The sequence below is a fragment of the Coregonus clupeaformis genome, chromosome 2 (genome assembly GCF_020615455.1).
Source record: "Coregonus clupeaformis isolate EN_2021a chromosome 2, ASM2061545v1, whole genome shotgun sequence".
Taxonomy (NCBI): domain Eukaryota; kingdom Metazoa; phylum Chordata; class Actinopteri; order Salmoniformes; family Salmonidae; genus Coregonus; species Coregonus clupeaformis.
In genome coordinates this window covers 32,731,511-32,745,297 of record NC_059193.1, presented here as the reverse complement: position 1 = coordinate 32,745,297, position 13,787 = coordinate 32,731,511, and the positions used below count along the sequence as shown (strand labels likewise).

Genomic DNA, 13,787 nt, shown 5'->3' with positions numbered 1-13,787 from the left:
CAAACCACTCATTCATATTTTAAGATTGAGATGTAAAAGAGGTACTAGGTCTACTGTTTGTCTTGCAATGACTTTAGAGAGTAATGGTGTGCTCGATTTAGCTTTGCAAACCCAATGTTCTATTTAAAAGTTTTATCAAGTAAAGTTCTGGGCATGAAAAAGCTAGCCTTTACTGCCGTGCAGTAAAACTTTACTTTTTAAAGCCCAGAACTACAAAGTGGCATCTCACTTTCACTTTTGTCTAAAATGTATTTTCTAAATTGTTAAATAGAGAAAGAATATGCAGATTATCAATGTACATTACAATATTTGAAGCAGCCTTAGTCAAACTCACATTATATAGTTGAATGGCGAAGGTGCATAAAGATGGAGAAATTCATTCAGTCATTGTTTGAGCACTATCCACATAGTTTTTAAACTACGGTGCGTGACATGGTTCAATGCACCAATAAATCAGCACAATCTACTTTTTATTTGATTATTTGCCACTGTCTTGGAGCTAGAATTGGGATCATGTATACTGCACTAATGCCAATATAAAAATAGTAATGGAGAGCACTGTACAATACGGCAAACTTAACAAATGAGGCGTTTGTTGTAAGGACATGGGGGACCACCATCTTTATGCACCTTCACCATTGATTGAAATGCCTGCCGTTGAAGAACCCAACTACAGGGATGATGATGATGTTGCTGATGATGAATAAGCTCCATTGTCTTTTTCATATCTCGTTTGTTTGTTTGCACTGCAGCCAGGCTGACTTTTAAGATTGGTAAGACAAGGTGAGCTCAGCGTCTAGCTGACATGGGGAGAAAGAGAATGGCTTTTTGGCCGGGTCCAGTTTTGGATCCTGACTTGTACTGGCCAGTCCTTTTCATTGCCACATACATGTCAGGGTACTTCCGAGAGCGGTAGGTGTTGTAGTTGTTACTCTCCAGCCTCTCCATGAAGTAGCATTCATCTGTTGTCCGTCTCTGAAGAGCGAGAGAACAAAGTAAAAACATTAGATATTAAATTAGAGGTTAATTTAATACACTTGTTGACAGTTGATCCAGTTGTATTATTCTTGGATACAATTGATCCAGTTTCATATTGTAAACTGAACCAATGATAAATGTCAATGAAACACTGAAAACATGTTTGTATTATGCAATAAAACACAATGGGCTGGTTTCCCAGAACCAGATTATTAAACCTACTCCTGGACTAAAAGCAATGTTCAATAGGGAATGTCCACCAGTGCCAAGCTTTGGGCAATGATGGTTATTCATAATATTAAACAATAATAAACATTTCATGTACATGACTTAATCTAGGGTTTAGCCTAGGTCCTAGCTGCCAGGGGAAACGTAGAAATACTAATAGTTGTAATGTTAACAAAATGTTTCATGGTCCTTTATGACATTTAATCAAAATAAGCCATTTAATTTTGACAGCATTTAATATAGTTCCTTTTTACATGCTCTGTGGAGAAACGGGAAAAGCTTGTAATTTTATTGATGTTGATTCACCCTGTAAAACACCTCAGACCTCAATACCTCCATTGTTTCGGTGGAGACTCCAGAACAGTCAACTGCTGTTTAATGTCACACACTAATTAAGATATTTTTCAGTAGTTCAACAGAAATTCTGCCAAGCCAAAGAGGTGTGAATTTATTTTTTAAGTAACTTAATTTCTAGTGGACAAATCCGTATTCAGTGTTCAATAATAGACTTGCTGTATGACTGACATTTAAATGTTTTTTCATTACATGAGTATGAATGGGAAAAACAACACTGTTTCCACAATGTGGAAGACCTGATGACATCAATCACATCTGTCTCAAAGCTATGTTGCCAAATGAATTCTCTGCCCATGTCCTATCCAACAAGAGGGGGCCTGTTTTCCATTCAACCATGGCTACCTATAAAGGAGAACTGTTGTGGCCTGAACTAACCCTACATGGAAGCATTTCCTGGCACTTACAACAGGCATGGGAGAACCCAATAAGAAGTTCAATTCAGAGGTTAGCAACACAGGGAAACAGTAACTGTATTCATTTATATTTACCTCAAATCAATCCCCATTACCTAATATTTTCTAAATATATTGTGTAAATACAGTCTATCCAAACATTCTGACATGTGACGGTGATATCATGGAAACTTTACTCAGGATCAGATCTATTATTAGGGGAAAGAGATTTGAGGTGAAAAGAACTGAATGCTTGTATAGCAGCTTGTGACCCTGTACATAAGACTGGTGAGTGGGGACAAATAATAAGTAAGGACAAATAATACAATCCCAAACGCATAACAACATACTTCCAGCAGGCTACAACTAAACTGGAGCGTTCCCTCACCCTGAGAGCAGCTTCTGAGTGACTGACCACATCAGTGATGGTGCAGTGCCTGTAATGTGTCTGCCAGTGAGTGCCCAGTGGCTGGCCTGGCTACTCATTAGGAAGTGACAGGAAACACTTCCTGGGGTTTAAATACACTGTGGAGGAGCCCTCTGAACCTCAAAACCACATCATTCAGTCATCACTGCTCACACTTCTACAGTAGCCCAGAAGTACCTCTGTTCACTGCTAACACACTCTTTTAAAAAAAGGGTTCCAAAAGTTTTTCTACCAAGAAGCATTTTTGGAAAATGAGGGTTCTTTGTAAGACAAAGGGTTCTACCTAGCGCCTTTTTCATCCTAAGGACCAATTTGGGGGAAAAGGGTTATTTGATGATCATTTAGAAGGCAATAAATCTTGTTTGGAAGGCATGAAGGATTGTTTGGAAGGCAATACGTTTTTTTTTGTCCCTTTTAAATAGTGCCTGAGTATTAGTGTTAACCTCCGTGTTTAAACTTTAACAGGAGTTTGGCTAATCTGATCAATTTAAGTTGGTCCCCCTTTGCTGCTATGACAGCCTCCACTCTTCTGGGTGATGTTGGAACATTGCTGCGGGGACTTGCTTCCATTCAGCCACAAGCATTAGTCAGGTCGGGCACTGATGTTGGGAGATTAGGTCTGGCTCGCAATCGGCGTTCCAATTCATCCCAAAGGTGTTCGATAGGGTTGAGGTCAGGGCTCTGTGCAGGCCAGTCAAGTTCTTCCACACCAATCTCGACAAACCATTTCTCCATGGACCTCGCTTTGTGCATGGGGGCATTGTCATGCTGAAACAGGAAAGGGCCTTCCCCAAACTGTGTGGCCTACCACTTCACAGCTGAGCCGTTGTTGCTCCTAGATGTTTCCACTTCACAATAACAGCACTTACCATTGACTGCCGCAGCTCTAACAGGGCAGAAATGTTACGAACTGACTTGTTGGAAAGCTGGCATCCAATGAAAGTGCCACGTTGAGCTCTTCAGTAAGGCCATTCTACTGCCAATGTTTGTCTATGGAGATTGCATGGCTGTGTGCTCCATTTTATACACCTGTCAGCAATGGGTATGGCTGAAATAGCCGAATCCACTAATTTGAAGGGGTGTCCACATACTTTTGTAAATACTGTGCATTCGGAAAGTATTCAGATCCCTTAACTTTTTTCACATTCTGTTACGTTACAGCCTTATTCTAAAATGGATTATAAAAAATGAAAAATCTCATATCTACACACAATACCCCATAATGACAAAGCGAAAACAAATTTTTTGAAATGTTTGCAAACGAATGAAACCGTAAATACAGAAATACCTTATTTACGTAAGTATTCAGACCCTTTGCTATGTGACTCGAAATTGAGCTCAGGTGCATCCTGTTTCCATTGATCATCCTTGAGATGTTTCTACAACTTGATTGGAGTCCACCTGTGGTAAATCCAATTGATTGGACATGATTTGGAAAGGCACACACCTGTCTACAGTCATGGTCAAAAGTTTTGAGAATGACACAAATATTAATTTTCACAGTCTGCTGCCTCAGTTTTTATGATGGCAATTTGCATATACTCCAGAATGTTATGAAGAGTGATCAGATGAATTGCAATTCATTGCAAAGTCCCTCTTTGCCATGAAAATTAACTTAAAAAAAAACATTTCCACTGCATTTCAGCCCTGCCACAAAAGGACCAGCTGACATCATGTCAGTGATTCTCTCATTAAGACAGGTGAGAGTGTTGACGAGGACAAGGCTGGAGATCACTCTGTCATGCTGATTGAGTTAGAATAAAAGACTGGAAGCTTTAAAAGGAGGGTGGTGCTTGAAATCATTGTTCTTCCTCTGTTAACCATGGTTACCTGCAAGGAAACACGTGCCGTCATCATTGCTTTGCACAAAAAGGGCTTCACAGCCAAGGATATTGCTGCTAGTAAGATTACACCTAAATCAACCATTTATTGGATCATCAAGAACTTCAAGGAGAGAGGTTCAATTGTTGTGAAGAAGGCTTCAGGGCGCCCAAGAAAGTCCAGCAAGCACCAGGACCGTCTCCTAAAGTTGATTCAGCTGCGGGATCGGGGCACCACCAGTGCAGAGCTTGCTCAGGAATGGTAGCAGGCAGGTGTGAGTGCATGAGCACACACAGTGAGGCGAAGACTTTTGGAGGATGGCCTGGTGTCAAGACGGGCAGCGAGGAAGACACTTCTCTCCAGGAAAAACATCAGGGATAGACTGACATTGTGCAAAAGGTACAGGGATTGGACTGCTGAGGACTGGGGTAAAGTCATTTTCTCGGATGAATCCCCTTTCCGATTGTTTGGGCCATCCGGAAAAAAGCTTGTCCGGAGAAGACAAGGTGAGCGCTACCATCAGTCCTGTGTCATGCCAATAATAAAGGATCCTGAGACCATTCATGTGTGGGGTTGCTTCTCAGCCAAGGGAGTGGGCTCACTCACAATTTTGCCTAAGAACACAGCCATGAATAAAGAATGGTACCAACACATCCTCCGAGAGCAACTTCTCCCAACCATCCAAGAACAGTTTGGTAACGAACAATGCCTTTTCCAGCATAATGGAGCACCTTGCCATAGGGCAAAAGTGATAACTAAGTAGCTCGGGGAACAAAACATTGACATTTTGGGTCCAAGGCCAGGAAACTCCCCAGACCTTAATCCCATTAAGAACTTGTGGTCAATCCTCAAGAGGCGGGTGGACAAACAAAACAAAAAAAAATTCTGCTTGGAGCATTGATTATGCAAGAATGGGCTGCCATCAGTCAGGATGTGGCCCAGAAGTTAATTGACAGCATGCCAGGGCAGATTGCAGAGGTCTTGAAAAAGAAGTGCCAACACTGCAAATATTGACTCTTTGCATAAACTTAATGTAATTGTCAATAAAAGCCTTTGACACTTATGGAATGCTTGTAATTATACTTCAGTATACCATAGTAACATCTGACAAAAATATCTAAAAACACTGAAGCGGCAAACTTTGTGAAGACCATTCTCAAAACTTTTGACCATAACTATATGTAAGGTTGCAGAGTTGACAGTGCATGTCAGAGTAAAAACCAAGCCATGAGGTTGAAGGAATTGTCCGTAGAGCTCAGAGACAGGATTGTGTCGAGGCACAGATCTGGGGAAGGGTACCAAAAAATGTCTGCAGCATTGAAGGTCCCCAAGAACACAGTGGCCTCAATCATTCTTAAATTGAAGAAGTTTGGAACCACCAAGACTCTTCCTAGAGCTGGCCGCCCGGCCAACCTGAGCAATCGGGGGAGAAGGGCCTTGGTCAGGGAGGTGACCAAGAACCCGATGGTCACTCTGACAGAGCTCCAGAGTTCCTCTGCAGAGATGGGAGAACCTTCCAGAAGAACAACCATCTCTGCAGCACTCCACCAATCAGGCCTTTATGGTAGAGTGGCGAAACAGACTCCACTCCTCAGTAAAAGGCACATGACAGCCCGCTTGGAGTTTGCCAAAAGGCACCTAAAGGACTCTCATACCATTAGAAACAAAATGCTCTTGTCTGATGAAACCAAGATTGAACTCTTTGGCCTGAATGCAAAGCGTCATGTCTGAAGGAAACCTGGCACCATCCCTACGGTGAAGCATGGTGGTGGCAGCATCATGCTGTGGGGATATTTTTCAGCGGCAGGGACTGGGAGGCTTGTCAGGATCGAGGGAAAGATGAACGGAGCAAAGTACAGAGAGATCCTTGATGAAAACCTGCTCCAGAACGCTCAGGTCCTCAGACTGGAGCGACGGTTCACCTTCCAACAGGACAATGACCCTAAGCACACAGCCAAGACAACGCAGCAGTGGCTTCGGGACAAGTCTCTGAATGTCCTTGAGTGGCCCAGCCAGAGCCCGGATTTGAACCCAGTCAAACATCTCTGGAGAGACCTGAAAATAGCTGTGCAGCGACACTCGCCATCCAACCTGACAGAGCTTGAGAGGATCTGCAGAGAAGAATGGGAGAAACTCCCCAAATACAGGTGTGCCAAGCTTGTAGTGTCATACTCAAGAAGACTTGAGGCTGTAATCGCTGCCAAAAGGTGCTTCAACAAAGTACTGAGTGAAGGGTCTGAATACTTATGTAAATGTGATATTTCCGTTTTCTATTTGTAATACATTTTTGCTTTGTCATTATGGGGGTATTGTGTGTAGATTGATGAGAGAAAAAAACGATTTAATCCATTTTAGAATAAGGCTGTAACGTAACAAAATGTGGAAAAAGTAAAGGGCTCTGAATACTTTCCGAATGCACTCTGGTATTCTCTTAATCAATTTACATACAGTACAGACATAGTTTATCTTTGCCATGATTTCTGTCTTTCAAATTAGTATTTTCTTTGATTTTATTGAGCAGAGAGTTGGAGAAGGGAGTGAGTGAACCAGCAATGTATTGTATGGTACACAGCCAATTGGCCAGTGTTACCTAGTTTCTTTCAGTGTAACATTTCTAGTGATTCGGGAGTTAAATTAACACTCAGTGGTGTTAAATAACCCCAGTGTTGGTTTTAGTAACCAGAGTTGAGTGTGATTGTGTCATTTTTACTCTAAATAGAGTAAAACACTGAAAACCATGCCCATCATTATCATATTTCCCAACATGCTCTATTGCAGGTTGATTTTCAGAATAATTTTTTTCAATATCTGTGTTTTTGCATTGATTGGTTGATTGTTATTCTACACAAAGATAAATAATATTTTCAGGAAAACAAGAGGGTTATGATTGGTATAGGCCAGAGGTGCAGAGACCAATACATAAACCTCAAAGTGCTGGAGAGCCAGTACCAAAGTGAGCGTCTCCTTCTCGATAGTCATGTAGTGTTTTTGGTTTGAGGCCAATTTCTTTGAAAAGTAACCCACTGGGAGCTCAACATTGTTATCGTCTTTCTGTAGGAGCACAGCCCCTGCGCCTACATCGCTGGCATCGGTGTACAGAGCGAACGGACGATTGTCTTTGTCTTCTCAAAAGACTCCTGACATTCCGGGCTCCAAAGGAAAAACCGACTTTCGGACTGGTCAAATTTGTAAGTGCCGCAACAACCTTGGCAAAGTTCTTGCAAAAAGCCCTGTCGTAGCCAGCCATTCCCACGAATCAGCGCAGTTCGTGGCAAGAAGCTGGCGCAGGAAAGTTATTGATGGCCTCCACTTTTACCAGGACCGGTTGGACTTTCCCTTGCTCCACCACATTTGACAGATTAACTTTCAGGTTGGCAGCTGCAAAACGCCCGAACAGACTCCCAATATCCTGAAGGTGTTGGCGCCAAGTCGTGCTAAATACGACCACATAATCTAAATATGCCTCAGCATTTTCTAGGCCACGTAGCACGAGGTGCATAGCTCTGGCATTTCGTAACCCGAACGGGAGACCAAGGTAGGAGAACAAACCATCAGCAGTGACAAAAGCAGACAACTTTGGCGCACTGAGTTAGAGGAACCTGACAATATTCCTTCAGCAGATCCAACTTGCTAATGTACTTAGCAGCGCCAACACGGTCCACACAATCGTCGACCCTGAGCAAACGATGCGAGTCCAACTTTGTAACGGAATAGAGTTTCCGAAAATCTGAACAAAACCGCGGAGACCCATCCGCCTTAGGTACTAATATACAGGGCGAACTCCACTGACTTTTGCCATATTGTGCAATGCCGTGCTCAAGAATGAACTCTACCTCACTGCAGAGTTTCTCTCTCTTTTCAGGGTTCACTCGATAGGCATGTTGTTTGATTGGGGGAAGAGTCCCCAAAGTCAATGTCATGTTCTAGTACATTTGTCTGAGTTTGCACATTGAGAATAAACCCTGAAATTCTAAAAGCAGTGCAACAATGTCGCCTTTTTTCTCCGGAGGCAAGTGTGCCAAAAAGACATCAAGGTTTTCTAGAATCTCTAAATTACTCAGCCATCCCACAGGCACAGGGTGTCTAGGGGTATGATTCTCGCTTCGGGTGCGAGAGGTCCCGGGTACAAATCCCAGACTAGCCTCCATTTTGTTACGTTCCCCAGCAAGAAAACCAAAAATTGTACCTCAAACAGAAAGGAGAAGTAACAAAGAGTCACTGACAAAAACTAAAACAAAAGAGGTGGGGTTTGAGGAGAGGTTCTGAAAGACACTCATGGGGGTGTCCACTGAAAGTTGACTAGCAACAACAACAGGGACCTAAAAGACCCATTGTGGGCGCCCACAAAATTTGCCCAAGAACAGGCAAATATTAAAACCCACACCAAGCTTAAAGACAGGAAGCAAACCAAAAAGTAGAGCAAAATGAAAACAGTGAAGATCAGATAAATGATTGTTTGTCTAGAACTCAAATAGGGAGAGCCAACTAAAGGTGTTGACCCTCCACATCTCTCAAGACAACTGGAGCACTGGGCCAGCCACTCTTAAAGGCCAGCACAGGTGAAACACCTTCCCTCTAACGAGATGGACAAGCCAGTACAGGTGTAACACATACTGACTAGTGAGGTGAGACCAATCGGTGCACCCTATGTGCTAACATGCTATACCTGCTAAAAGTCCAACCTCGTAACATAAATGGAAAAACCAAAACCTGTAATAGTATGACAACATAATATTTGCTTTCAGCATAACTTAATTAAAACCCTTTATCTTAGGCATTATACTGTCCCTGTTAGAGTAAATAATGAGTTGTTGACCATGACAATATCATAGCGGTGCTGCTTAAAGGAAGGAGAGGCTCACTCACCGCTCCAAACAGTCTTCCATCTCCATTCATAGCCAGATAACGGTTGGCTGAGACACCTTTGATCACTACCTCCCCCACCGAGGTCGCCTGGAGTTGAAGCTTGACTATGGAGGGGGAAATGTTTTAGTGTCACAGTGATCTCCATTAGATTCTGTACAAAAATATAAACGCAACATGGAAATATTTCAACGATTTTACAGTTCATATAAGGAAATCAGTCAATTGAAATAAATTCATTAGTCCCTAATCTACGGATTTCACATGACTGGGCAGGGGCCTGGGAGAGAATAGGCCCACCCACTTGGGAGCCAGGACCTGCCAATCAGAATGAGTTTTTCCCCACAAAAGGGCTTTATTACAGACAGAAATACTCCTCAGTTTCATCAGCTGTCCGGGTGGCTGGTCTCAGACGATCCCGCAGATGAAGAAGCCGGATGTGGAGGTCCTGGGCTGGCGTGGTTGGATGGATTATCTTGGCAAAGGATAAATGCTCACTAACAGGGATGTAAAGAAATGTGTGCACAAAATTTGAGAGAAATAAGCTTTTTGTGCATATGGAGCATTTCTGGGATCTTTTATTTCAGTTCATGAAACATGGGACCAACACTTTACATGTTGCGTTTATATTTTTTTTCAGTATAGATGTTAGGAAGGTGTTCTTAATGTTTTGTACACTCAGTGTATGTTATTAGTGGTGTTGAAAAGGGATGGATATAGCAGACTTATATATTATATCAGAGGCAAAAAAAAGTATCTTGATAAATATTTTTATAAAACAAGCAAGATACATCGTTCTTTAGTTTTCATATTTTGAGTAACAATATTTGTATATTGCTGTAATGGTTTATTGTAAGTTACGTATTTGGTTGAGTAGAAGCACCCAGATTATAATACTTCAAACTTTTTGTAGAGTCAGATAAGCCTTCATGTGCTGTGCCAACTAAGCATATTTCAATAGTATATTTATAGCATAGTTCAAAAAACTAAACAAAAAGAGTTCCTATTAAACAGGCCTCATAAGGCAAAATGGCAAGATAGTGGCCTAAACTATGATACAGTACATTGTAAACGTATATATCAGAGGCATCTGTATGCACTTAGGGTTTGTGTAATGACTAATGTCATCAAGATCCATTCCTCTCTGAATGAATACATAATTAGTAGTTGTTGTGTGCAAGGGAGCATCCCGTGTTTACTGAACATCTGTGCAATAGGTCTTGTGATCACATCTCTAAGTGAAACGTTCTCTTTCAGCCATGGTTAATTTCATCATCCCTTGCTTTAATCATATTGAAGACGCAAATGAATGGTCATAACAGAAAATGAGTTCTCTTCCAGTTTAGTGTATTTGTTATTACATACACTTATAGAATATATGCCTTATTGATTAAAGATAAATGGTGCTGTAAAGCACATGAGATGCCAATTTTTTGGCAGTAATTGAAATGGCCAATGTCTGTCTCTTTTCTCCACTCTTACTAGTTAATTGCTTGTGATAGATTTTGGACAGCTGTTTGAGTGCACCTGTTCCACTGAGCAGTGCTTCCTGTGATGAAAACCCCGTCTTCGACATGGGTCCCTTCTCCTCCTACCAATTACTGATGCAATCTGAGATACATACATTGAAGAAAAAACAACTAGATAGTGAGTGATGAGATGGTTTCAATGTGTCAAGGGAAAACCCTACATATTTCTTGTTGTTGCATGTTACATTTAAAGCTAATCAATGACACTCAAATATTATACTGAAATGATTAGAACACAAACCTAGATCCTCAATTACTATCAATGGCCTTTACTTATGTGAACTATAGAGTTGGTCTATGTGTTAATACACATTTCACACGAAAGCTAAGTCATATTTTAATTCTGGACATTTCAATTACAAGTGACGCAATCGCAGTGCCATTTTAATGTATGGCAGTGTTACACACCAAGGTGACTTGAATGAGATCAAAATATACACACACCACATTCATGAATGCACTTGCAAAGGCTAATATACAACAACTAGACAAACTTCTTTGATTTGAATGTTGGAGAAGCCATAAACGCACGTGGTTACTTCCCTGTCGCCCTTTAAAAGCATAAAGAAGCTTTGTCTGCCGTGCAATGGACTGGAACTACTTACTGTGGGGGTCGTTCTTCTCTCTGATCCCGTCCACACTTCCATTAGAGTTTATCCTCAAGAAGTAGCCCCCGTTTTTACAGTACAGCCTCTTGGGCTCCTTAAAGTTTCCTGGAGGGAAGCCACCACTGCCTCCATCTTCAGGTGTGGCGGGTAGAGTGGTGATTTCTCCTGTGGCCATCTCCTCTTCCCTCTTCCCTGCTGCTGTGTGTTAGCAGCGCAGCAGCCCCACGGTGGCCTCACGCTAACTGCTGTTCCCTCCCTCCTCCAGCGAGCCTCACAGAGCCTGACTTTAGTTAACCACCAGGGTCAGATAGTTTGTTTGAGAACCCCCCCTCTGGTGCAGCATGCCCTCTATTCCCAAGCCGAGAGGAAACGAAGCGCGTACAACACTTCGAAAGGTGCTTGTTAGCCTCGACGGCAAGGTCCACTCTCTCTGGCCTCTACTAGTTTCTTTAAGAAAGCGCTAAGAGTTGATATTCGAGGGTAGTTTGGATGGGGATTCGTGTGTTCCCCCCTCCATAGTCTTCTTCCTCCACTCTGAAATGTTTATAGCAAGGCAGCTGGCAGAAATCTGGAGAGGCTTCCCGTGTGGGCCTCAGTTCGCATGCGCCCTCCAATGCGAGCACACACACACACACACTTGCACAAGCCCACTTTGACGTTCTAACTGAACCAGCCAACCCTACACAGCACTAGCAGAGAAAAGACTGGGGCTTACTGACAGACCTGCGTCATAAGAGACCCTGGGCTGGTGCAACCTGAGACCAGTGGAGGCTTCAGCTTAGCTTGGTAGAACTTTTGAGCAGAATCAGTGATTCGGTGCTATGCTATTGAAGAACAACCAAATAATGCAGCAGAAAGTACAACAGAGTAAATTACAATGGCTTGTCTAATTTAATGAAAGGAAATGGACTATTTGAATGGCCCCTTCAAACAGAAACTCTGCGTTGACGTGAATTGTATGAATGCTGTTTCTATAAAGTATGCCATTTAGATATTTTGTCTTTAATCATTTTTAACCTGAGTCAAAGCCATGAATGTCTGTTTTCACATGGACACACATCTGAAACTCAGATTATGGTTGATAATATCATTGTGATTGGATGCATGCATATCAATGAAAAATGTAACCACAGGCAGACCACAATGACTAAGCACAAAATAATACTTCCTATTCACTTGACTATCCTCACACGGACTGATAATAATTTCAGAATCATACTGAGTTGAAACAGTAGGTATTGTGTGGGCTTTGTGTTCCATGGGCATAATTTTCAGACAGTACTTCAAATACAACACATTCATCTAATTCCAGGTACACTGTCTCACTCTGTTTGCCATGACGAAGTATTAGGCATTGGATTCCTCCAGACACTCCTCCAACATAAATTGGGTTGTGAGCAGACATAAAAAAACAAAATGTGTCTAGTTTGACCTTCCAAATGTGTCCCTAGTTTGACCTTCCAAATGTGTCACTAGTTTAACCTTCCAAATGTGTTCCTAGTTTGACCTTCCAAATGTGTCACTACTTTGGTCTTACCCATTTACTTCTCAGTTGTCATGTTTTCATTGGTCATCATCACACCCCAACCCATTCACAGCAACACCACCATTGAGTGATGCTAGAGTTAAAATAGCTTGGATTCCAAAGTACAGCCATCACAGTCTCTGTTATGATCCCTGTGGAGCTCCTTTGTTAGAATATGACCAATGGAAATACATATGGTAAGTTCAAGTTGATAATTAAAGTTCACCGTTACATAAAAACAAGACAGCTTCTGGGACCTAGTGAGAAATGTTGATATTTTTTAAAAACGTTTTACATTAGCAGGGTTTTGGATTAGTCAGACCTGAGAGACATTCACTTTGTCTAGGAAAGTTCCTTTTCTGCAAACTCTTCCTATGTTATGACAAACAGGACCAAGCCAGTCATGAAACCATGTCTTGTTGGCTGGGACTTAGGCAGTGTCCAAAGTGGAGGTTGTAAGTCTAAGTGCAGACACATAGGAAGCAAATAGAGACTCAGGAAAACACTGACCAAAAAAATTACATTTTCCTTGGGCCCATCAGTGACACTTCAACAGTGCATTATTCATTGGGTTTTAGAAGATGAGCTCATCTTTGAAGTAGACTGTTACATGTCATTGGTGGCAAGATGTTAAAGGGTCAACACTGGACCCTCGTGTTTAATCTTTCATTTTGAATACTGTTAGCAACTCCTCAATAGCCTATAATGCTTACTTTGTAGTCAGTGATGAGGTTGATTAAATATGTCACACATTCTATGCTTGTTCTGTAACTTTGGCTGTGGGTGGAATGTATCATATAAATTGTGCATGAGGTGTGATGTGAGATGATCAACATGTAATTCTAGGATGGGGATAATCATGAAAACATTTACTGAGCTCAAAACACACAAGAAAACCATGATGTGACATAGCGCAATGTTCATATCCTTTGTCTCCCCCATGTGGTCAAATGTTGCCAGGCCACTGCAATTTACTATTGGCTGACAAGCTCTAATAACTGAATAATACCTCTGAATTTACAACCCTTTATTAATTTTTCAGCATATTTGGATTCATAG

At 41.8% G+C, this 13,787-nt stretch overlaps 1 protein-coding gene across 1 annotated transcript; it reads right to left on the bottom strand.

Annotated features, from left to right (window-relative positions):
* Positions 1-39: 39 nt before the first annotated feature.
* On the bottom strand, positions 40-11,872 carry fgf2 (fibroblast growth factor 2). Its single transcript, XM_041840812.2, has 3 exons — positions 11,201-11,872; positions 9,070-9,173; positions 40-975 (listed from the first exon to the last, which is right to left on the bottom strand). Exons 1-3 carry the CDS (start codon positions 11,376-11,378, stop codon positions 790-792), a joined length of 468 nt encoding a protein of 155 aa, XP_041696746.1. The 5' UTR covers positions 11,379-11,872; the 3' UTR covers positions 40-789.
* Between the last annotated feature and the right edge of the window lie 1,915 nt (positions 11,873-13,787).